The sequence below is a fragment of the Salvelinus namaycush genome, chromosome 27 (assembly GCF_016432855.1).
Source record: "Salvelinus namaycush isolate Seneca chromosome 27, SaNama_1.0, whole genome shotgun sequence".
Classification (NCBI taxonomy): domain Eukaryota; kingdom Metazoa; phylum Chordata; class Actinopteri; order Salmoniformes; family Salmonidae; genus Salvelinus; species Salvelinus namaycush.
Window position 1 is genome coordinate 13,320,262 of NC_052333.1, and position 25,583 is coordinate 13,345,844.

A 25,583-nucleotide genomic window follows, 5' to 3' on the forward strand; every position below is an offset into this window, starting at 1 on the left:
GGGCAACGTTATATATGCGAACAGTATAGCTATCTAGCTAATCATCTTACGTGTGTTTGTGTCAGATGCAGGCTCTTGGAAAATGTCAAGGGAATATTAGCTCGCTACCTAGCTATAGTTAGCAACTCCCCGTTCGCCTGTGGTAAATGACACCTGTACTGGCTGTGTTAAATTTGGCCGTCCTTGTTTGGGCGATCACTCGCTTCAGCTTTTGGAAGCCTATATTGTGGTTTTTAGTTGACATGATCTCATGCAGTCTGTTTGCCATCATGTCGTTATTTTAACATGTTTAGGCAGGCTTGGAATTCTTCCATGTTACATTTCAGTTCACTAGCATGTATTTACATTTGATTGTACATGGGTAAAATGTCAATTTGATGCGTGTGTATATATGTGTGTATGTGTGTGTGAGAGAGGGGGAGGGAGAGAAAATATGCATGCCCAACCAGAAATGTTTTCATATCCCTTCCCTATATTCTTTTCCCAAATTCTCTCTATTACTAATTTTCCCTGCAGTTCGGACAAATGAAGTGACAAACAGGATATGATGTCATCGTTCCAGGTGGTGGGCTCTTTGCCCAGCAGTGTCATCGGCGTCATGGAAACATCAAACTTTGCCCATGTCATCTTCCAGAACGTTGGGAAGAGCTTCCTGCCCCAGGAGGCACTGGAGTGTTGCTACACCCTCACCTCCTACATCACCCCCAACCCCAAAGACTGGGTGGGAATATTTAAGGTAACACAAACACACACATCCTACATCACTCCCCACTCCAAAGACTACTAGTGGGCATATTTAAGGTACACCCTACCCTACTTACAACCCACCCCCAATGACCGGTGGGCATCTTTAAGCTACACCCCACCCAAAGACTGGGTGAGCGACACTAGATCTCGCTTAGCCCTGCATCAGTACTTATCACACTCTATGGTGCATTGACTCATCAGACGCTATGCAGTCATCCTATGCAGTCGTCACAGGGCCTAAATGTAGCCTCATGACCATCCAACTAGAAGATTGGCCGTTAGGCCTCGTCGTGTCTCCAACTAGAAGATTGGCCGTCGGGCCTCGTCGTGTCTCCAACTAGAAGATTGGCCGTCGGGCCTCGTCGTGTCTCCAACTAGAAGATTGGCCGTCGGGCCTCGTCGTGTCTCCAACTAGAAGATTGGCCGTCAGGCCTCGTCGTGTCTCCAACTAGAAGATAGGCCGTTAGGCCTCGTCGTGTCTCCAACTAGAAGATTGGCCGTTAGGCCTCGTCGTGTCTCCAACTAGAAGATTGGCCGTTAGGCCTCGTCGTGTCTCCAACTAGAAGATTGGCCGTTAGGCCTCGTCGTGTCTCCAACTAGAAGATTGGCCGTTAGGCCTCGTCGTGTCTCCAACTAGAAGATAGGCCGTTAGGCCTCGTCGTGTCTCCAACTAGAAGATTGGCCAACTAGAAGATAGGCCGTTAGGCCTCGTCGTGTCTCCAACTAGAAGATTGGCCGTCAGGCCTCGTCGTGTCTCCAACTAGAAGATTGGCCGTCAGGCCTCGTCGTGTCTCCAACTAGAAGATTGGCCGTCAGGCCTCGTCGTGTCTCCAACTAGAAGATTGGCCGTCAGGCCTCGTCGTGTCTTCAACTAGAAGATAGGCCGTTAGGGCTCGTCGTGTCTCCAACTAGAAGATAGGCCGTTAGGGCTCGTCGTGTCTCCAACTAGAAGATAGGCCGTTAGGTCTCAACGAGTCTCCAACTAGAAGATAGGCCGTTAGGCCTCGTCGTGTCTTCAACTAGAAGATTCTTGTCTCCAACTAGAAGATTGGCCGCAAGGCCTCGTTGTGTCTCCAACTAGAAGATTGGCCGTAAGGCCTCGTTGTGTCTCCAACTAGAAGATTGGCCGTAAGGCCTCGTCGTGTCTCCAACTAGAAGATTGGCAGTCAGGCCTCGTCGTGTCTAACTAGAAGATTGGCCGTTAGGCCTCGTCGTGTCTCCAACTAGAAGATTGGCCGTTAGGCCTCGTCGTGTCTCCAACTAGAAGATTGGCCAACTAGAAGATAGGCCGTTAGGCCTCGTCGTGTCTCCAACTAGAAGATAGGCCGTTAGGCCTCGTCGTGTCTCCAACTAGAAGATAGGCCGTTAGGCCTCGTCGTGTCTCCAACTAGAAGATAGGCCGTCGGGCCTCGTCGTGTCTCCAACTAGAAGATAGGCCGTTGGGCCTCGTCGTGTCTCCAACTAGAAGATTGGCCGTCGGGCCTCGTCGTGTCTCCAACTAGAAGATTGGCCGTCGGGCCTCGTCGTGTCTCCAACTAGAAGATTGGCCGTCGGGCCTCGTCGTGTCTCCAACTAGAAGATTGGCCGTCGGGCCTCGTCGTGTCTCCAACTAGAAGATTGGCCGTCAGGCCTCGTCGTGTCTCCAACTAGAAGATAGGCCGTTAGGCCTCGTCGTGTCTCCAACTAGAAGATAGGCCGTTAGGCCTCGTCGTGTCTCCAACTAGAAGATTGGCCGTTAGGCCTCGTCGTGTCTCCAACTAGAAGATTGGCCGTTAGGCCTCGTCGTGTCTCCAACTAGAAGATAGGCCGTTAGGCCTCGTCGTGTCTCCAACTAGAAGATTGGCCAACTAGAAGATAGGCCGTTAGGCCTCGTCGTGTCTCCAACTAGAAGATTGGCCGTCAGGCCTCGTCGTGTCTCCAACTAGAAGATTGGCTGTTAGGCCTCGTCGTGTCTCCAACTAGAAGATAGGCCGTTAGGGCTCGTCGTGTCTCCAACTAGAAGATAGGCCGTTAGGGCTCGTCGTGTCTCCAACTAGAAGATAGGCCGTTAGGTCTCAACGAGTCTCCAACTAGAAGATAGGCCGTTAGGCCTCGTCGTGTCTTCAACTAGAAGATTCTTGTCTCCAACTAGAAGATTGGCCGTAAGGCCTCGTTGTGTCTCCAACTAGAAGATTGGCCGTAAGGCCTCGTCGTGTCTCCAACTAGAAGATTGGCAGTCAGGCCTCGTCGTGTCTAACTAGAAGATTGGCCGTTAGGCCTCGTCGTGTCTCCAACTAGAAGATTGGCCGTTAGGCCTCGTCGTGTCTCCAACTAGAAGATAGGCCGTCGGGCCTCGTCGTGTCTCCAACTAGAAGATTGGCCGTCGGGCCTCGTCGTGTCTCCAACTAGAAGATTGGCCGTCGGGCCTCGTCGTGTCTCCAACTAGAAGATTGGCCGTCGGGCCTCGTCGTGTCTCCAACTAGAAGATTGGCCGTCGGGCCTCGTCGTGTCTCCAACTAGAAGATTGGCCGTCAGGCCTCGTCGTGTCTCCAACTAGAAGATTGGCCGTTAGGCCTCGTCGTGTCTCCAACTAGAAGATTGGCCGTTAGGCCTCGTCGTGTCTCCAACTAGAAGATTGGCCGTTAGGCCTCGTCGTGTCTCCAACTAGAAGATAGGCCGTTAGGCCTCGTCGTGTCTTCAACTAGAAGATTCTTGTCTCCAACTAGAAGATTGGCCGTAAGGCCTCGTTGTGTCTCCAACTAGAAGATTGGCCGTAAGGCCTCGTCGTGTCTCCAACTAGAAGATTGGCAGTCAGGCCTCGTCGTGTCTAACTAGAAGATTGGCCGTTAGGCCTCGTCGTGTCTCCAACTAGAAGATTGGCCGTTAGGCCTCGTCGTGTCTCCAACTAGAAGATTGGCCAACTAGAAGATACGACGAGGCCTAACGGCCTGTCTCCAACTAGAAGATTGGCCGTTAGGCCTCGTCGTGTCTCCAACTAGAAGATAGGCCGTCAGGCCTCGTCGTGTCTCCAACTAGAAGATTGGCCGTCGGGCCTCGTCGTGTCTTCAACTAGAAGATTGGCCGTCAAGGCCTCGTCGTGTCTCCAACTAGAAGATTGGCCGTCAGGCCTCGTCGTGTCTCCAACTAGAAGATAGGCCGTTAGGCCTCGTCGTGTCTCCAACTAGAAGATTGGCCGTTAGGCCTCGTCGTGTCTCCAACTAGAAGATTGGCCGTTAGGCCTCGTCGTGTCTCCAACTAGAAGATTGGCCGTTAGGCCTCGTCGTGTCTCCAACTAGAAGATAGGCCGTTAGGCCTCGTCGTGTCTCCAACTAGAAGATTGGCCAACTAGAAGATAGGCCGTTAGGCCTCGTCGTGTCTCCAACTAGAAGATTGGCCGTCAGGCCTCGTCGTGTCTCCAACTAGAAGATTGGCCGTCAGGCCTCGTCGTGTCTCCAACTAGAAGATTGGCCGTCAGGCCTCGTCGTGTCTCCAACTAGAAGATTGGCCGTCAGGCCTCGTCGTGTCTTCAACTAGAAGATAGGCCGTTAGGGCTCGTCGTGTCTCCAACTAGAAGATAGGCCGTTAGGGCTCGTCGTGTCTCCAACTAGAAGATAGGCCATTAGGTCTCAACGAGTCTCCAACTAGAAGATAGGCCGTTAGGCCTCGTCGTGTCTTCAACTAGAAGATTCTTGTCTCCAACTAGAAGATTGGCCGTAAGGCCTCGTTGTGTCTCCAACTAGAAGATTGGCCGTAAGGCCTCGTCGTGTCTCCAACTAGAAGATTGGCAGTCAGGCCTCGTCGTGTCTAACTAGAAGATTGGCCGTTAGGCCTCGTCGTGTCTCTAACTAGAAGATTCGCCGTTAGGCCTCGTCGTGTCTCCAACTAGAAGATTGGCCAACTAGAAGATAGGCCGTTAGGCCTCGTCGTGTCTCCAACTAGAAGATAGGCCGTTAGGCCTCGTCGTGTCTCCAACTAGAAGATAGGCCGTTAGGCCTCGTCGTGTCTCCAACTAGAAGATTGGCCGTTAGGCCTCGTCGTGTCTCCAACTAGAAGATTGGCCGTTAGGCCTCGTCGTGTCTCCAACTAGAAGATTGGCCGTAAAGCCTCGTCGTGTCTCCAACTAGAAGATTGGCCGTTAGGCCTCGTCGTGTCTCCAACTAGAAGATTGGCCGTTAGGCCTCGTCGTGTCTCCAACTAGAAGATTGGCCGTTAGGCCTCGTAGTGTCTCCAACTAGAAGATTGGCCAACTAGAAGATAGGCCGTTAGGCCTCGTCGTGTCTCCAACTAGAAGATAGGCCGTTAGGCCTCGTCGTGTCTCCAACTAGAAGATTCTTGTCTCCAACTAGAAGATTGGCCATCAGGCCTCGTCGTGTCTCCAACTAGAAGATTGGCTGTTAGGCCTCGTCGTGTCTCCAACTAGAAGATTCTTGTCTCCAACTAGAAGATTGGCCATCAGGCCTCGTCGTGTCTCCAACTAGAAGATTGGCTGTTAGGCCTTGTCGTGTCTCCAACTAGAAGATTCTTGTCTCCAACTAGAAGATTGGCCATCAGGCCTCGTCGTGTCTCCAACTAGAAGATTGGCTGCTGGGCCTCGTCGTGTCTCCAACTAGAAGATTGGCTGTTAGGCCTCGTCGTGTCTCCAACTAGAAGATTGGCCGTTAGGCCTCGTTGTTTTTTCAACTAGAAGATAGGCCGTTAGGCCTCGTCGTGTCTCCAACTAGAAGATTGGCTGTTAGGCCTTGTCGTGTCTCCAACTAGAAGATTCTTGTCTCCAACTAGAAGATTGGCCATCAGGCCTCGTCGTGTCTCCAACTAGAAGATAGGCTGTTAGACCTCGTCGTGTCTCCAACTAGAAGATAGGCCGTTAGGCCTCGTCGTGTCTCCAACTAGAAGATTGGCCGTTAGGCATCGTCGTGTCTTAAACTAGAAGATAGGCCGTTAGGCATCGTCGTGTCTTAAACTAGAAGATTGGCCGTGTCTCCAACTAGAAGATAGGCCAATAGGCCTCGTCGTGTCTCCAACTAGAAGATTGGCCGTGTCTCCAACTAGAAGATAGGCCAATAGGCCTCGTCGTGTCTCCAACTAGAAGATTGGCCGTGTCTCCAACTAGAAGATAGGCCAATAGGCCTCGTCGTGTCTCCAACTAGAAGATAGGCCGTGTCTCCAACTAGAAGATAGGCCGTGTCTCCAACTAGAAGATAGGCCGTGTCTCCAACTAGAAGATAGGCCGTGTCTCCAACTAGAAGATAGGCCGTGTCTCCAACTAGAAGATAGGCCGTGTCTCCAACTAGAAGATAGGCCGTGTCTCCAACTAGAAGATAGGCCGTGTCTCCAACTAGAAGATAGGCCAATAGGCCTCGTCGTGTCTCCAACTAGAAGATAGGCCGTGTCTCCAACTAGAAGATAGGCCAATAGGCCTCGTCGTGTCTCCAACTAGAAGATAGGCCAATAGGCCTCGTCGTGTCTCCAACTAGAAGATAGGCCAATAGGCCTCGTCGTGTCTCCAACTAGAAGATAGGCCGTGTCTCCAACTAGAAGATAGGCCAATAGGCCTCGTCGTGTCTCCAACTAGAAGATAGGCCAATAGGCCTCGTCGTGTCTCCAACTAGAAGATAGGCCAATAGGCCTCGTCGTGTCTTCAACTAGAAGATAGGCCGTGTCTCCAACTAGAAGATTGGCCAATAGGCCTCGTCGTGTCTCCAACTAGAAGATAGGCCAATAGGCCTCGTCGTGTCTCCAACTAGAAGATAGGCCGTTTTTGTTTTACTCTCTTTCATCAACCTGATTCTCTTCTCTATTTCAGTGTTTTGGTTTTTGCCCTTACACTACACAGCTGATTCAAATTATCAAAGCTTGATGACTAGTTGGTTATTTGAATCAGCTGTGTAGTGCTAGGGGAAAAACCAAAACGTGCACCCCTTGGGGTCGCGAGTTCCGAGTTTGGGAAATCCTGGCCTATTTCCTTCTACAGAGATGTTTCCAGTAGCTGTGGTGTGGTTATTCAATGTGCAGAGGGAGGTGGGAGAAGGCAGGGAGAACAGATAGGTGTTGCTGGGGGGTATTTTCTGGTCTGTCTCTCTGGTCTAACCAGATATTTTTTTCCTCATTGCACATACACACACACACATCCTTATTTCTTTCTCTCTCTTTCCATCTCTCACTTTCTCTCTCTTCCACCTCTCCTTCTCTTGTTTCCCCCTCCCTCCCCCTCTCTCTATTTCTCTCCTCTTTCATCGGGCCGTCAAATTTCACACTGAATTAACAGGAAATGTGAACGAGGAAGCTTAATGTCTCGTAAAGACACAAAGCAAACATTTATCATCCTTTAAGAAGTTACTTCAAATCCACCCAGCTCAATTAAAAAGGAATAAAGATGGTGGGTTTATTTGGAAAATGTAGATTGGAAAATGTAGATGGTTAATCTGCACTAATGAAAACTGTTTCATGGTGAAGCGTTGGGAGTGTGATAAAGAGCTGTGTATTTCCGCAGCTAGAGGTGGTAGGCTTTTCCCATGAAAAGCGTGGCATGAAAGAGTGAAACTCAGCCACAGGAGAAATGATTAAAAAAATGTCAGTTTTTCAAGCCAACACTCCTCCCTCCCTTTTCACCCTTCTCACACTTTTATCTTCTAATGCTTTTCTCTTGTGCCATGACACTACCCCTCCCCCCCTCCTCCCCAGCTCTCTCTGTCTGTGTGTGTGTGATTGCACTACTGAGAGATCTCCAGACACATACATCTAGCACAGCTGCTTGGGCACTAACTCACATTACCCTTGACACACACACAGACATACCCTGAGGTTCTCTGACACAAAGTATGTAGGTTAGGTACAGGCTCCCCCTACTGGCTGTATACTGTCATTGATACTGTCTTCTAAAACCTGGGATTGGCATCACAAGGCCTTGATAATACCATGATAATATTCCTACACTTATCACACTTATCCATATATCAAACAAAGTAAGATTGGAATGAGATTTAAGTTTTAAGACATATTTTTTTCTAATGCAATTATATGCTTAAATTTACTTGTATCAACTCTTAAGATTTAAAACACACACCTCTGGAAAAGCCCCTGATTCAGGAGGTAGTGGAGTTGTGGCATGTAGCTGGGAGAAACCCGTGCAGTAAGAGTGTAATTAACATGTCATCGGACCGCGTGCATACCCCTCTAATTCGTGATGGATGGCAGCTTTGTCTGTGATTATTTTATAACATCACTCCTGAGTCTGAACACTCCAAACCAAACTCCAGTCACCTGCAACCCTCCACTATACAATTAGCAAATAATTTATGTGTTTAAACCTCCCCATAGACCAGCGTTTCGCAAACTCGATCCTCTGGACCCCAAAGGGTGCACGTTTAGTTTTTCCCCTAACACCAAAGCTTGATGACTAGTTGGTTATTTGAATCAGCTGTGTAGTGCTAGGGGAAAAACCAAAACGTGCACCCAGAGGGGGTTGCGAGTTCCGAGTTTGGGAAATCCTGGCCTATTTCCTTCTACAGAGATGTTTCCAGTAGCTGTGGTGTGGTTATTCAATGTGCAGAGGGAGGTGGGAGGAGGCAGGGAGAACCGATAGGTGTTGCTGGGAGGTATTTTCTGGTCCCGAGGACCGAGTTTGGGAAACCCTGACTTAGACTAACACACACACACACACACACACACACACACACACACACACACACACACACACACACACACACACACACACACACACAGACACTTGGGTATAAATAATGTTCTCACCTGAAAAGAGTTAGATATTTATTATTATCACTTGGAGTTTCACCTGCATTCCGAGTAGGCCCTACATGCATTACACTACTTTATAATATCACACCAATTACTGTCAACATACTAAAAACATTATCACCCTCGCACAGAACATTGTCATCAAACTAACAATCATCATCACTGGGAACATTGTTATTTCATTAGTAGTGGATGTTGTCATCAAGGTAGGGCTGGGCGACTATGGCCAAAATATAATATCACAGTATTTTATTTGTTGTTGACGGTATTTGTCGCTGTTTTTTGTTTTTGAATAATAAAAGTTCTAAATGTGCTTTATGAGTAGTGTGATCCTAGGGTAGCAACACATACATTCTAATGTATTTCAATGGGTCTTTCTCCATTCTGATTGTTTTATACTGTTCAATTCAACCCCCCAAAAATTCAGCATTTTCATACATTTCTGCACTTCCTGTACTCATTTGAGAGAATTTCCACACTGCCATGTAGGGTCCACGATATTGGCAAACAATCTAGGCCTTATTTTTTTACCAAATGTTGCAGTTGCGGTTTGACTTGTGATTTAGAGCAAAACACTTGGGTGAACTCTTGGAATCATGGAAATATAACTATTGTTCTAATTCTATAGTTAGAATATAATAGTGGGCACTTTTGAATACTGTGTTTGACATGACAACAAATTAAAATGCCAGGGAGGAGTTATTGTGACAGGGTAGGAACCAAAGTGTTGACAAGTGTTTCCTAGGGGACCCTATAATCTTTGGCTACATTTAATGTTTTCTCTTAGCAACTTTATAGCTAACATTCTTGCTTTGTGTATTCCTCTTTGATTTAGAAGATACTGTTGCACAAAAATCATTCAGCTGTAGGTCTACGCCACCACTGGTATTATCAGGCTGTATAGCTTGTTATGTTTGTTCTGACTCAGTTCATTTATTAGCTAGCTAGCAATTAGCCTTAGATTTAGGCCCAACTTGCTAAGAAAAAACGAATTGCTGTTTGCTGATGTAAGAAACACAAACTAATAGTGTAATTTATAGAACACTAGTGGATTTATATTAAGAAGAAAAGTGAAAACAGCATCGTTGTCATCAACATTGTTGCATGTGCTGCATTGACCATGCAGACTGAACGCAAGTGTCTCGTGGTCGAGGAACATCAAAATGCGCTCCTCAAGTGACAGGGGGCGACATTCATATGATTACATCTCTCTCCCGCCATTTAGAAGTATGTGTAAAATTAGAACCTCTTTCTCTTCTGCGTCTTCTTCTGTTTAAACTAGGCTCTGCTGCTCCCCTCTGTCAGACCTTACACACACACACACCTCCTCCCAGCCTCTCCACGGAGAGAGGAGAGAACTGGCAAGGAGTGAGGGAGGGTTTGTGGTTTCAAATAAATGTTTCCATCCCTGTAATTGTATGTGGTACATTATTTTGGTTTAGCCTACTGTTACATGAGAATGAGAAAAGGACTGGTGTGCATGATGTGAAACAAACTCATCTTCAACTTTGGCTTTCTATCACAACTCGGCTGTGAAATACAATACCGGTGAAAAGTTTTAGAACACCTATTCATTCAAGGGTTTTTCTATATTTTGTCTATTTTCTACATATTAGAATAATAGTGAAGACATCAAAACTATGAAATAACACACATGGAATCATGTAATAACCAAAAAAGGGTGAAACAAATAGCCACACTTTGTGCAAAGCTGTCATCAAGGCAATCTTGGCATTTTCTCAACCAGCTTCATGAGGTAGTAACCTGGAATGCATTTCAATTAACAGGTGTGCCTTAAAAGTTAATTTGTGGAATTTCTTTCCTTCTTAATGCGTTTGAGCCAATCAGTTGTGTTGTGACAAGGTAGGGGTGTACAGAAGATAGCCCTATTTGGTAAAATACCAAGTCCATATTAATGCAAGAACAGTTAAAATAAGTAAAGAAAAACGACAGTCCATCATCACTTTAAGACATGAAGGTCAGTCAATCCGGAACATTTCAAGAACTTTTAAAGTTTCTTCAAGTGTAGTCGCAAAAACCATCAAGCGCTATGATGAAACTGGCTCTCATGAGGACCGCCACAGGAATGGAAGACCCAGAATTACCTCTGCTGCAGAGGATAAGTTCATTAGTTACCAGCCTCAGAAATGGCAGCCCAGATAAATGCTTCATAGTGTTCAAGTAACAGACACATCTCAACATCAACTGTTCAGAAGAGACTGTGTGAATCAGGCCTTCACGGTCAAATTGCTGCAAAGAAACCACTACTAAAGGACACCAATAAGATTAGACTTGCTTGGGCCAAGAAACACGAGCAATGGACATTAGACGGGTGGAAATTTGTCCTTTGGTCTGGAGTCAAAATTTGAGATTTTTTTGTTCCAACCGCTGTGTCTTTGTAAAACGCAGAGTAGGTGAGCGGATGATCTCAACATGTGTGGTTCCCACCGTGAAGCATGGAGGATGAGGTGTTATGGAGTGGGGTTGCTTTGCTGGTCACACTGTCTGTGATTTATTTAGAATTCAAGGCACATTTAACCAGCATGGCTACCACAGAATTCTGCAGCGATACGCCATCCCATCTGGTTTGCGCTTAGTGGGACTATCATTTGTTTTTCAACAGAACAATGACCCAACACACCTCCAGGCGGTGTGAGGGCTATTGTACCAAGAAGGAGAGTGATGGAATGCTGCATCAGATGACCTGGCCTCCACAATCCTCCGACCTCAACCAAATTGATATGGTTTGGGATGAGTCGGACCGCAGAGTGAAGGAAAAGCAGCCAACAAGTGCTCAGCATATGTGGGAACTCCTTCAAGACTGTTGGAAAATCATTCCAGGTGAAGTTGGTTGAGAGAATGCCAAGAATGTGCATTCATGGAGGCAAAGGGTGGCAATTTGAAGACTCTCAAATATAAAATATATTTTGATTTGTTTAACACTTTTTTGGTTACTACATGATTCCATATGTGTTATTTCATAGTTTTGATGTCTTTCACTATTATTCTACAATGTAGAAAATAGTAAAAATAAAGAAAAACCCTTGAATGAGTAGGTGTTCTAAAACCTTTGACCGGTAGTGTACGTTTCACTTTTCGGCTGCTGGGCTGTTCGACTTGTTGGTCTTGCTTTGGGCAATACCACTCTTGTATTATGATTAACAAGGTACGTAACAGGTATTTGTGAGATCCTAGTCTTGCTGTGTGTCCTGTGTTGGTGTGAGAACAATATGGCAGTGTGTATGTTTTAGCTGTAGCCTGTCCTCCTGCGTTGGGTCTGTAGGTGGGTTGGAACACAGCGAGGGATTACTACACGTTCCTGTGGTCTCCCATGCCGCAAGACTACCAACCTGGAAGCACCGTACACAGGGCTGTGGTGTTCCAAGGTACACACACACACACTTACTTAGGAACGTACACACACACACCGAGCATGGGAAGCACTGTGGTATACTAAGGTAACCTCATGATTTAACAGTCCCTATATTAAACCAGCTACCTTATTTTATTGATGGAATACAACCGCAACCTTGGTCAGAGACTTGAACACCTCTCTTTCGCTCTCTTTAGGGATATTACACACACACACACCTTGGAGGGCCGATGATCTGGTTTTACAGGGGCTGACATGGTCTCTGTGGTGTCAGTGGAACTCTGTGACTTCTGCATGTGTTTATATCACGGACAGTGATCTTTACCTCAAATACAGTGCAGTTGAGTTACTGGACTTCTACTCTTATTGAATGATGTGTTTACTATGAGTAGAAGATGGAAGATAAGGGATTTTATATACATTAGATTTAGACAGGTTTCACAGTGCCTCTCAGAGTGCTGATCTATGGTTCATTTTTGCCTTTTGAGATCATAATGCATTATGATGATATGGGCATGTGGGGACCAGATCCTTGATCAGCACTTCTTCTAAGGGATGGGCACGGTTATTCCAATATCTGAACGGACGTTAGTATTCGATTACTTGAGAGAGTAGCCTATTTTAACAATGAAAAGATTTTGTCTGAAATTAAATGAAATTAAATATGTGATGTTGCTATATAGGCTGTAAGGATGGACCATTAGATTTAACAGTTTAATAAAACAACAGTTTAATGACAGTTTTTACGAGTGTGCCCCATTAAAAAAGGATGCACCATTACCCTACACACCCGTTTCACACCTGTCGGTCAAGGCGTTACAGTCAGAGGCTTCATGGGAAGATAAAGATTTTAGTCAATGCAAAATGGAATTAAAATGACGGAATTTGGTTGGATAAATGAGAAGGAGCAGGATACCATGATCAACCAACAGGTAGGCTGTTGTTTCATATCAATGGAGTTGTTGTAGACAAGGATGAGGAGCGCAGCAAAATAGACTCAGTTAGCATTGCTACTTTAGCTAGCTAGCAGGCTAACTTAACTGTCTACTGTAGCTAGCTAGCTTCTTTAAAACAATTTGATGTAGTCAACATTTCCCCCCCCAGTTTTATTATTGGGAATGTGATACAAAATGAGGCAACAGTGTGCTTTAGGACCACGCGGACGCCTCCGAGCGGTCGGATAGGCTTTGGAGTGTTTATCAGACTGGTCAAAAAAATAAATAAAAAATGTCCCACCCACTTCTAAAACCAAAGTTGCGCACCTGGTCACACACACCGGCCCCTGCTCCTCCTTTCCCGCCCCTCCCCCACATTCTGCTGAAGCAAGTAGAGTGTAGTTCACCAGCTTCCTCCAGAGTCCAGTGAGCAAGTCTCCATTGAAGTAGAATAAAAAAAATATATAAAAAAAATCTTTAAAACATGTATTTTAACTATCTGGATATCCAGAAAAAAGTCATGATATTATTCTAATAGTTAAATCATTTCAAATGCCCATCCCTAGTCCTACTCTGATACTCTTTATGAATACTCTAGACGAAACAAGCGCAACCAATTCACCTGACGATACTGTCTCAAAATGCCACACCCTTCCTAACTTTTTCCCACTCGGTCTCTCCCATTGCAGGGTACTATGTTCCCAAGAGTGACGGGGAGTTTTATCAGTTCTGTTACGTCACACACACGGGTGACATCAGAGGCGCCAGCACACCTTTCCTGTTTCGCCCGGACACGCCCACCGAGGACTGTCTCACCGTTACCGAGGATGACAGCAACTCAGACATTCTGGTGGTGACCACCAAGAGCAGTGTGCTGGAGGTACACACACACACACACACACACACACACACACACACACACACACAGAGATACAGTATAGCTGTCTAAATGTTACCGGTACACAGTCTCCTCTTCTATCCTCTGGTGAGAAGCAGCGTGTAGAGGAGGCGCAGCAGGAGCGCAGGGAGCTGTTGAAGACCATGCACCACCTGCAGGAGGAGAAGCAGCAGCTGCAGGAGGAGCACAGGAGGCTGCACAGAGAGAGAGAGCAGGAGAGGGAGACCTGCAGCCTGCTACGCACACACAACCAGGTGAGGGAGGGAGAGAGACCTGCAGCCTGCAACGCACACACAACCAGGTGAGGGAGGGAGAGAGACCTGCAGCCTGCAACGCACACACAACCAGGTGAGGGAGGGAGAGAGACCTGCAGCCTGCAACGCACACACAACCAGGTGAGGGAGGGAGAGAGACCTGCAGCCTGCAACACACACACAACCAGGTGAGGGAGGGGGAGAGACCTGCAGCCTGCAACGCACACACAACCAGGTGAGGGAGGGAGAGAGACCTGCAGCCTGCAACGCACACACAACCAGGTGAGGGAGGGAGAGAGACCTGCAGCCTGCAACGCACACACAACCAGGTGAGGGAGGGAGAGAGACCTGCAGCCTGCAACGCACACACAACCAGGTGAGGGAGGGAGAGAGACCTGCAGCCTGCAACGCACACACAACCAGGTGAGGGAGGGAGAGAGACCTGCAGCCTGCAACGCACACACAACCAGGTGAGGGAGGGAGAGAGACCTGCAGCCTGCAACGCACACACAACCAGGTGAGGGAGGGAGAGAGACCTGCAGCCTGCAACGCACACACAACCAGGTGAGGGAGGGAGAGAGACCTGCAGCCTGCAACGCACACACAACCAGGTGAGGGAGGGAGAGAGACCTGCAGCCTGCAACGCACACACAACCAGGTGAGGGAGGGAGAGAGACCTGCAGCCTGCAACGCACACACAACCAGGTGAGGGAGGGGGAGAGACCTTCAGCCTGCAATGCACACACAACCAGGTGAGGGAGGGGGAGAGGGGAGAGAGAAATACGTAGCACAGGAGACTGTACAGAGCGAGGCAGTAGAAGAGAGAAACCTGAGTGCCAGTTCCTATTCAGTGATCACAGGTTCAAAACATCAACGTTTATGAATGATCTGTGTCCATGGTTGAACACACAAAGCAGTGTGTGTGCACTTTATTTGCACAGTGTGTCATATTTTTTTGTTTGTTTCGTGTGCGTGTGTGTGTGTGTGTGTGCCTGTCTCTCTGTCCCTCTTTAACGAGCTGACTCACTGGGCCAGGACGCTAACTGGACACGGTCTCCCAGGCATCTGGCATCAGGGCAATGCCATCTCAACCACAGAGTGAACAAATATGACGTCAATGCCACACACATACACACAGACTACTCCTCCTCCCCCCACACACACATTCTAATTCACCCATACAGACACACACTCAATCCCCCTGACACACACACTCACAATGCCACCCACTTGTAACTTCTTTTAAAATGCGTGTGGAATGAGAGACGGTTGTCTGCAAAACCGCCTGGGTGAAGAAAGGGCCTGCCCAGTTTAGGGAGTAACATGACTGAGTCACGCCAATGTACTAGGGGCACTGCTCTCTCTCGCCGTCTCTCTGTTTCTCTCTCTTTCTGACTCTCTCATCTTTCATCTTAGTACAACTGCTGAGAGTGACTTAAATTTTGTAATTTATTTGAAGTACCATTTGGTGTTGTTCAGTGAATAAACATTTCCATGTGATTTAACCTGCAAAGTAAGATTTAACCCACTGAAACTAGAGGAAAGAGGGGGAGGATGAAAGGAGAGAGGAGGGAAGCAGGGAGCATGAAAGCAGGGAGGATGAAAGGAGAGAGGAGGGAAGGAGAGTGGAGGAAACTAAGGGGAGAAGGTTGATGATATGGAACCAGTCTCTTACTGCCCCCTGGTGCTTTTTCCTAGTGTGTGTGTGTTTTAGTATCCTTATGGGGACCGGAGGTCCTCACAAGAATAGTAAAACAAGGAACATCTGGACAGGTGGGGGCATTTTGCTGATCCCCCACAAGGAACAAGTAGATTTTAGGCTTAGGGTTAGGTATAGGGTTTGAATTAGGGTTAGGGAAAATAGGATTTTGAATGGGAATCAATTGTTTGGTCCCCACAAGGATAGTAAAAGGAATGTGTGTGTGTGGTAGACAGCTTTGAGAGATTTCCTACTTGGTCATTTTATGAAGTACTAAATCGCTGTAAATAAAATGTACACAGATTATTAATGTCAGATTCTTCATTCAACAAGGGTTTCTCTTATGAAATAAGGTGTGTGTGTGTGTGTGTGTGTGTGTGTACTCGTGTTCAGTTGTGCAGTACACAAGAACATTTGAGTATATTCACCATGGCCCTTTAGTGCAGCATTGATGAAAATATCCTTTAGCTGGACCATGAAAACGTAAGTACATATTTTGCGGCTGCTAATTTTACGACAACATGTTTTATAAGGTCTTTATGCGCTGCTAAAGTGCCTCCCGGCTGCAGTTGAAATCATACAGTCCTCCAGGGAGCCAGCGGGCTGTACCTGAACTACACATGACATCTGGCTGTGACACTGTGCACGTGTTTCCTAAAACAAATAGAAATGTATATACTGCACCTGTATGTTTGATGGATGTGTCTGGTCTGTCTGATGCACAAGTGCGTGTGTGTGCGTGTTGAGCGATGGAGGGGTGTTTATGTAGGCGTGCTGGTCTGTCAGGTGCAGTGTGTTGTGGGTGATTTAATGTCCTCTACTTCTCAACGTGTTCCAACAGGGGAGATCACTGGCAGGACCAGGTACAAGATACAGGATAGATAGGACTCCCAACTGGTTCTCATGGTTGTCTCTTGTTTCAGAACATTGCCATTCGTCATTCGTTATCACACAGCATTTTGATTGAGAGGGTCACACTCAATACAAAGCCAAGCATTTGCAGCATTTCCCTCCATTTTACTTGATTGATCAATAAAGGTCATTGATTAGATAGGAACTCCCCTCATATCATTGGCTGGGTCTTAGTTGAACACAAATTGAGAGGAAAAGACAAAAAACAGAAAACACTCAGCCTTCCAGGAATTGAGTTTGACACCTCTGGTCTAACCGGACTGACCGACAGGGCCTGTGATTGGTTAACAGTGTGATTGACAGCTGAAGTTGCCTGTGGTGTGGTTGCAGGAGCTGCTACGCTCCTCCCAGGGCCTGTCAGAGGAGAGGGAGGAGGTGAGGAGGAGGCTGCAGGAGGCCACAGACCGGGTCAGACAGCTGGAGGAAGACCTACAGGGAGTCACACAGAGGGGACTGCAGAAAGAGACCGAACTGGACTGGTGAGGAGGACACCAGGGTTTCCGTTAGGAAAATGTGGACAGGACGTTTGGCCGGCAACATTTTAATTTACCGGACATTTGAGAAATGTGCCGGACCCATATCCATTGGGTGTGTAACCTGATTAGGGTGTCCACCCACACTGCTCAGAATGACAGAAATCACATTTGGATTATGGTCATTCATATTAACAGAACATGTTGAACATGCAACAATGTGTAGTTCTTCATACTGAATTCTGATGTGCATTTTGAAGATTCTAGAATAACTGTCCACATTTACTTTTCCTCATCAACAAGACGAGTAACAAACAGCCAAATCACTAGCCTACGCCAATCTACTATCCCCCATAGTAGAAAAGTTGACCTATTCTATTGGTCAGCTTGTTGAGAAATAGCCTATTCCAAACAGACTGGGACAGCTGTGGGAAGATAGAGCCCAAATTCATACAACCAGTAAGCCTAAGCTACATAAAAAAATGTATTTTTAAATACGTAAAAAGCAATGAGGGCAACAGATCAGAGCGTTTATCTTCAAATGTTGATGAACTATTATTTCTTCACATTATAAAGCTCAGCGATGTGCACAAGGCAGTAGGCTACATGCACATGTTCTTTCCATAATGCAATTAGCAGGAAACACCGTTGTCAAAAGGGCAGTGCACATGGGAGGGGTGTAGATCTAATAGGCTGCTTTGAAGCAAGGTAAGACATGCCTCATAATACATGTTAAAACGTTCAGCTTTCCAACAATGAACTATGTGTTTTCAAAACGCGTCCTGCCTCCAGCTCATTGCAAAGTGGTGTGTGACGCACTGATGGAGCCTGTCCTCTGTTGCAGTTTGAGATGCTGCTGCTGCAGATTTTCCAGCTCCAAGGCTCTGTATCTGTGTGCTGTAGGGGTGTGATAAATAAGATGCATAAAGACTATACAGTAGCCTACGCACGCTGCAATTTAATTACACACAATTATGCAAATTACCCTATAGACCGATAAGCATGGCCAGTCAAATGTATTTCCATCGACTAGTATTTCCACCATTTAAATAGGCTAAAAATCATTATTTCGCAATCTATTTTTTTCTTCTCCCGGCCTGGCACCAATTTTAATTATCAGCTCTTTTCATTTTTTATAGGCCAAGAGCCGGCTATTACCGCCTAGTGGAAACCCTGCCCCCCCCCCCCCCCCCCCCCCCCCCCCCACACACACACACACACACACACACACACACACACACACAGCTAGACTACTGGGAGTCACACAGAAAGGACTAGAAGGAAACTAACTGGACTGTTGATGAGAAACACCATAGATACAGTACTATACTCAAATGACATACAGTACAGAAAACTAGAGAGAACATTATTGGCATTAATGCAGTTGTTGTTGTTGTCCAGTCTGAGAGACAGGTTAAAGAAGCTGACAGCAGATAGAGACACTCTGGAGACCCAACTGAAGAATGAGAAGGACGAGAGGGACCTTTACAAGGTGAAATGATACACTCTGTGTGTGCACATGTATGTACAGTTGAAGTCGGAAGTTTACATACACCTTTGCCAAATACATTTAAACTCAGTTTTTCACAATTCCTGACATTTAATCCTAGTAAAACTTCCCTGTCTTAGGTCCATTAGGATCACCACTTTATTTTAAGAATGTGAAATGTCAGAATAATAGTTGAGAGAATGATTTATTTAAGCTTTTAATTTCTTTCATCACATTCCCAGTGGGTCAGAAGTTTACATACACTCAATGAGTATTTGGTAGCATTGCCTTTTAAATTGTTTAACTTGGGTCAAACGTCTTGGGTAGCCTTTCACACGCTTCCCACAATAAGTTGGGGGAATTTTGGCCCATTCCTCCTGACAGAGCTGGTGTAACTGAGTCAGGTTTATAGGCCTCCTTGCTCGCACACACTTTTTCAGTTCTGCGCACAAATGTTCTATAGGATTGAGGTCAGGGCTTTGTGATGGCCACTCCAATACCTTGACTTCGTTGTCCTTAAGCCATTTTGCCACAACTTTGGAAGTATGCTTGGGGTCATTGTCCATTTGGAAGACCCATTTGCGACAAAGCTTTAACTTCCTGACTGATGTCTTGAGATGTTGCTTCAATATATCCACATAATTTTCCTCCTCATGATGCTGTCTATTTTGTGAAGTGCACCAGCATCTCCTGCAGCAAAGCATCCCCACAACATGATACTTGTCACGATCGTCGATGTAAGCATACTCAGACCAAAGCGCAACGTGATATCGGTTCGACATATTTATTTATTATGTGAACCGCACAAAAAACAATAAAGAATACACGACACGTGAAGTTCATGCAGTGCTCACAGTGGGGAAATGGCTGCCTAAATATGATCCCCAATCAGAGACAACGATAAACAGCTGCCTCTGATTGGGAACCATACCAGGCCAACATAGAAATAAAACACCTAGATAAGAACACCCCCCCCCCCCCCCCCTAGTCACACCCCGATCTAACCAAAATAGAGAGTAAAAAGGCTCTCTATGGTCAGGGCGTGACAATACTGCCACGGTTGAGATGGTGTTCTTTGGCTTGCAAGCCTCCTCCTTTTTCCTCCAAACTTAACGATGGTCATTATGGCCAAACAGTTATATTTTTGCTTCATCAGACCAGAGAACATTTCTCCAAAAAGTACGATTTTTGTCCCCATGTGCAGTTGCAAACCGTAGTCTGGCTTTTTTATGGAGGTTTTGGAGCAGTGGCTTCTTCCTTGCTGAGCGGCCTTTCAGGTTATGTTGATATCGGACTCGTTTTAATGTGGATATAGATACTTTTGTACCTGTTTCCTCCAGCATCTTCACAAGGTCCTTTGCTATTGTTCTGTGATTGATTTGTACTTTTCGTACCAAAGTGCGTTCATCTCTAGGAGCAGAACGCGTCTCCTTCCTGAGCGGTATGATGGCTGCGTGGTCCCATGGTGTTTGTACTTGCGTACTATTGTTTGTACAGATGAACGTGGTACCTTCAGGCATTTGGAAATTGCTCCCAAAGATGAACCAGACTTGTGGAGGTCTACAATTTTTTTCTTAGGTCTTGGCTGATTTCTTTTGATTTTCCCATGATGTCAAGCAAAGAGGCACTGAGTTTGAAGGTATTCCTTGAAATACATCCACAGGTACACCTCCAATTGACTAAAATTATGTTAATTAGCCTAACAGAAGCTTCTAAAGCAATGACATAATTTTCTGGAATTTTCCAAGCTGTTTAAAGGTACAGTCAACTAAGTGTATGTAAACTTCTGACTCACTGGAATTGTGAAACAGTAAATTATAAGTGAAATAATCTGTCTGTAAACAATTTTTGGAAAAATTACTTGTGTCATGCACAAAGTAGATGTCCTAATCGACTTGCCAAAACTATAGTTTGTTAACAAGAAATTTGTGGAGTTGTTGAAAAACGAGTTTTAATGACTCCAACCTAAGTGTATGTAAACATCCGACTTCAACTGTATGTCTGTGTGTGTGTGTTCATAATTGTATTTCTTTGTCTGTGTGTCTATAATGGTCTCTCTGCATGTGTGTGTGTGTAGGTCCACCTGCGTAGCACGGAGCTAGAGAACACTAAGCTGAGTGCAGAGCTGCAGATGCTGAAGGCTGTGGAGCTCAACAGAGAGGTGACCATCGCTCAGTTCCAGGAAGAACTGGACAGGCTCCGAGCCTGCGTCACTCAGAAAGATCGCCTGGAGAAAGAGCTGCACACACACGCTGTCGACAAGGTGAGGAGGGAGGGGTGTGTGTGTGTGTGTGTGTGTGTGTTCATATGGGTCTTTCTATAAATTAGGGCAGCAGTGAGGATTTGTTGTAATGGACATCTGTTTGGAGCTGTTACAAAGTCATTAATACATTTAGATATAAAGGGGGAACATAGATACATTCAATATAATTCATGAGTAGTATCGAAACCTTTTTTGGTGGGTTGGGGGAGATCTCGGAAGTGTACTGTAACCTCGTAACATTTTCTATCTTCCTATGTTATGGTGTGAAAACAGTTTTCATGGGCACATTAGGGTCTGGCAGTATCCAGGTGTTTATATTGTCATGCAGTACTTCTCTCATACCAGGATATACACAGTATTACTGGCTTTGGGTGTCTGTTACCAGAATGCTTGTCTGAAGGAAGAACAGTACTTGCTCTGGAGCAGCATGTGTAGGCTGCACACTGTGTCTGAGTGGAGTGGAGTTGCTAGGGCAACGGACCTGCCTGCTCTGCTTGGAGGAGAAGACGAGCTGAGAACGGGAAGTAGGGAAAAAAGCAAGAAAATCAAGATAGTGGCAGCTGTACAAATGGCTTTGACTTCTCAAACATGGCAGCAAGCTCACACAATATGATGCCCCGTCACCTTATTCATTCAGCCACTAGTAAATCAAACTTAAGGGTTGTGTTAACGCAGAATTCTGCATTTTTCTCACAGGATTTTTTTTGGAAAATGCATAACAAACATCTTGCTGTGTTTTGTAAATGCAGATGTAAAATGCTTCTTATTGTAATTTCTGCTTGGCATCAGAGTAATTTTGTGCTTCTGTTGCACTTCTCCACTCGGATGAGAATTCACCAATGGGCATTCTGTCAGTTAGAGCTTTATGACTGATGTGTAGCTACTTTTCCCCAGTACTTTTCTATGTGTAGCTACGTTTCTCCAGTACTTTTCTATGTGTAGTTACTTTTCCCCAGTACTTTTCTATGTGTAGCTACGTTTCTCCAGTACTTTTCTATGTGTAGCTACTTTTCCCCAGTACTTTTCTATGTGTAGTTACTTTTCCCCAGTACTTTTCTATGTGTAGTTACTTTTCCCCAGTACTTTTCTATGTGTAGCTACTTTTCCCCAGTACTTTTCTATGTGTAGCTACTTTTCCCCAGTACTTTTCTATGTGTAGCTACTTTTCTCCAGTACTTTTCTATGTGTAGCTACTTTTCCCCAGTACTTTTCTATGTGTAGTTACTTTTCCCCAGTACTTTTCTATGTGTAGTTACTTTTCCCCAGTACTTTTCTATGTGTAGCTACTTTTCCCCAGTACTTTTCTATGTGTAGCTACTTTTCCCCAGTACTTTTCTATGTGTAGCTACTTTTCCCCAGTACTTTTCTATGTGTAGTTACTTTTCCCCAGTACTTTTCTATGTGTAGTTACTTTTCCCCAGTACTTTTCTATGTGTAGCTACTTTTCCCCAGTACTTTTCTATGTGTAGCTACTTTTCCCCAGTACTTTTCTATGTGTAGCTACTTTTCCCCAGTACTTTTCTATGTGTAGTTACTTTTCCCCAGTACTTTTCTATGTGTAGCTACTTTTCCCCAGTACTTTTCTATGTGTAGCTACTTTTCCCCAGTACTTTTCTATGTGCAGCTACTTTTCCCCAGTACTTTTCTATGTGTAGCTACTTTTCCCCAGTACTTTTCTATGTGTAGTTACTTTTCCCCAGTACTTTTCTATGTGTAGCTACTTTTCCCCAGTACTTTTCTATGTGTAGCTACTTTTCCCCAGTACTTTTCTATGTGTAGCTACTTTTCTCCAGTACTTTTCTATGTGTAGCTACTTTTCCCCAGTACTTTTCTATGTGTAGTTACTTTTCCCCAGTACTTTTCTATGTGTAGCTACTTTTCTCCAGTACTATGCTAGATTAACTTTAAGCTAAACATTAGGAAATGTAGATGGATACATTTTTTCTGTGATAAACATTAGAAAAATGATGGCCATTCATAATTTTTGCAAAAAATTGTGAGAATTTTCTTGTGTGGCTGCCTGCCAAATAGCGTTGCATCTGATGAAAATGAATCTATTTTCTGCTGAATGTGTTGTGTTGCACTAAAGTATTTTCTGTGAAGGTTAATTATAGTTGCACGTCCCTGATCAATCTATTGAAGCAAAAAAACACTGTTGCCTTTTCAATGTGAAGTGTGAGCCCTGTCAATACACAGCTGGACTCACCTGCTCCCGCTTTCTCTCCTTGTGCTATTTACAAACAAACACATGTCTGACTCAACTGTTCTGGGGAACTATGGCTGCACATATTAAAATGTGTTGAAAAACTTCAAAGAAGTCGTTTCAACAGTTTTGAAAAAGCATCCAGTGGCTATTTCCAGATACCCCGGTACACAGTATATATGCACACATATCCAAAATAATGTATGTGATTCCAAAATCCAATGCTTCAAATGGAAAGAGTAACTTTCATATGATTAATAAAACAAAATAGATACGGTCATTAACAGGGTTCTTCAATAATTATGCTTAATAGTTTGATACACGCTTGATGTCTAGCTGTTTAGTTACGTGGGGAAATTATTGCAAAGCAACAGCTGATTGAGGAAAGGACTTTCTGAATGACAGTCAAGTGATAAAGAGATTTTCTCTAATTATCTTAAGATAATTAGCCTACTTCGTGGACAACATTAAATCAAGATTCCTGAGGTAAGATTACGGTCCGTGTACGTTTTGATTGCTCCGTTTTAACTCTGGGGAAAACAACAATCGGGAATGTGAAAACGGCCTGTATATTCGTTTTTTGAATATAAATTAAAAAAAATGACTTGATATTGCGAAGTTCAAATGTGGGTGGGGTTAAATGTGGAATGCCTGGTCAAGTGCTCAGCCAACACTTCCTGTCCTTTCAAAGTAGGAGGTCACACTTCCATGAATTAATAGCTGCCCATACCGGGCCACAGTGCCAAGATAAGGTAACATTTCTCAATTTCTGCATAATAATTAGTGTGTATTTACTTATTAATGAACTGCTGTTACTGTAAATGGTTAGCTGACTGATATGTCCTAGCTAATCATTGGTAATCTTATTAAATGGTGATATCCAGCCTAAACAACAGTATCAATTGCTAGACTAGAGATATGCCCTAGCTATAGTTGGTCAGTGGTTGCACATCTAACTAGCTGGAATGAAGCACAGGTGTAAATATATCATTTCAGTGTTTCCAGCAGGTCTCCAGCTACCCAGGCCTGTCTGATCAGCCTGATAGGGTGCCGTGGGTGTCTCCAGCTACGCAGGTCTGTCTGATCAGCCTGGTAGGGTGCTGTGGGTGTGTCCAGTTTACACCTGTTTGTGTGTATAGCAATGGAATGAAACATCCAACCAATGCCTCAAGTGTTGTACTGTAGGTCCACCCCACACCAGACGGGTTCTGGGGTCCAGAAACCACTACTACCCCTAGACACTTGTGGAGATCTGAGAGAATTGGACAGAATTGGACATTCAATGTCAGCAAAACAAAAGAAATGATCATGGACTTCAGGAAACAGTAAAGGGTGCACCCCCCTACCCACATCAACGAGACATCAGTGGAGAAGGTGGAAAGTTTTAAGTTCCTCTGTGTACATATCACAGAAATGGTCTCAGGAGGCTGAAAAAAATGTGGCTTGTCACCGAAAACCCTCACTAACTTTTACAGGTGCGCAATTGAGAGCATCCTGTCGGGCTGCATCACCGCCTGGTAGGGCAACTGCAGAGGGTGGTGCAGTCTGCACAACGCATCAACGAGGGCAAACTACCTGCCCTCCAGGACACCTACAACACCCGATGTCACAGGAAGGCAAAAAAGATAATCAAGGACAATAATCACCCAACCCACTGCCTGTTCACCTCGCTTCCATCCAGAAGGCGAGGTCAGTACAGGTGAATCAAAGCTAGGACAGAGAGATTGAAAAACAGCTTCCATCTCAATGCCATCAGATTGTTAAACAGCCACCACTAGCACAGAGAGAAGGCTGTCTACCTACAGACTTGATATCATTGGCCACTTTAATAAATGGAACACTAGTCACTTTAATAATGCCACTTTAAGAATGTTTACATATCTCGCATTACTCATCTCATATGTATATACTGTATCCTACACTATCTATTGGGGCGGCAGGTAGCCTAGTAGTTAGAGCATTGGGCCAGTAACCGAAATGTTACTAGATCGAATACCCGAGCTGACGATGTAAAAATCTGTCATTCTGCCCCTGAACAAGGCAGTTTAACCCACTGTTCCTAGGCTGTCATTGTAAATAAGAATTTGTTCTTAACTGACTTGCCTAGTTAAATAAGATAAAATAAAAATGGCATCTTAGCTGCTCTGTCACTGCTCATCCATATATTTGTATATTTATATATTCTTATCCCATTTCTTCACTAGATTGTGTTTCCCATCTCACCTTCTTATCAATGGGTTTTTGAGCAGGATGTCAGGAATTTAGGAAATGGAATTGAGATTCTCCCCTTGTTTCCTCCATTCCTCACCTCCCTCTCAAATCACATTGGGGGAGAGGAGGGAAGGTTCCTCCCCTCGGGCTCCAATGCACTTTCAAGGAGTGGAGGAAACAAGGACAGAGGAAGCAAGAATGTGATGTCTAGTTTTCACACACACACCATGAAAACTTTACTGATTTATAAACATTTCATTATTGGTTATTATTATTATTGTCAATGATTTTGTTGACAGAACCCATTGTATTATATTATTGTATTAAATGATCGTATAAACTATTACAAAATATAGAAATGCTGTTTATCTTTTGCTGTTTAGCATGGGTAT

General features: G+C 45.0%; 1 protein-coding gene across 1 annotated transcript in view; it reads left to right on the top strand.

Annotated features, from left to right (window-relative positions):
* The first annotated feature begins 588 nt into the window (after positions 1–588).
* Positions 589–25,583, top strand: part of LOC120022695 (tax1-binding protein 1 homolog A-like) — a 44,909-nt gene continuing 19,914 nt past the window's right edge. The window contains exons 1-7 of the mRNA XM_038966678.1: positions 589–736; positions 11,765–11,867; positions 13,479–13,669; positions 13,783–13,898; positions 16,921–17,031; positions 18,427–18,517; positions 20,592–20,768. Of these exons, the coding sequence (XP_038822606.1) occupies positions 599–736; positions 11,765–11,867; positions 13,479–13,669; positions 13,783–13,898; positions 16,921–17,031; positions 18,427–18,517; positions 20,592–20,768 (927 nt within the window). The 5' untranslated portion in view covers positions 589–598. The remainder of the gene's footprint in view (positions 737–11,764; positions 11,868–13,478; positions 13,670–13,782; positions 13,899–16,920; positions 17,032–18,426; positions 18,518–20,591; positions 20,769–25,583) is intronic.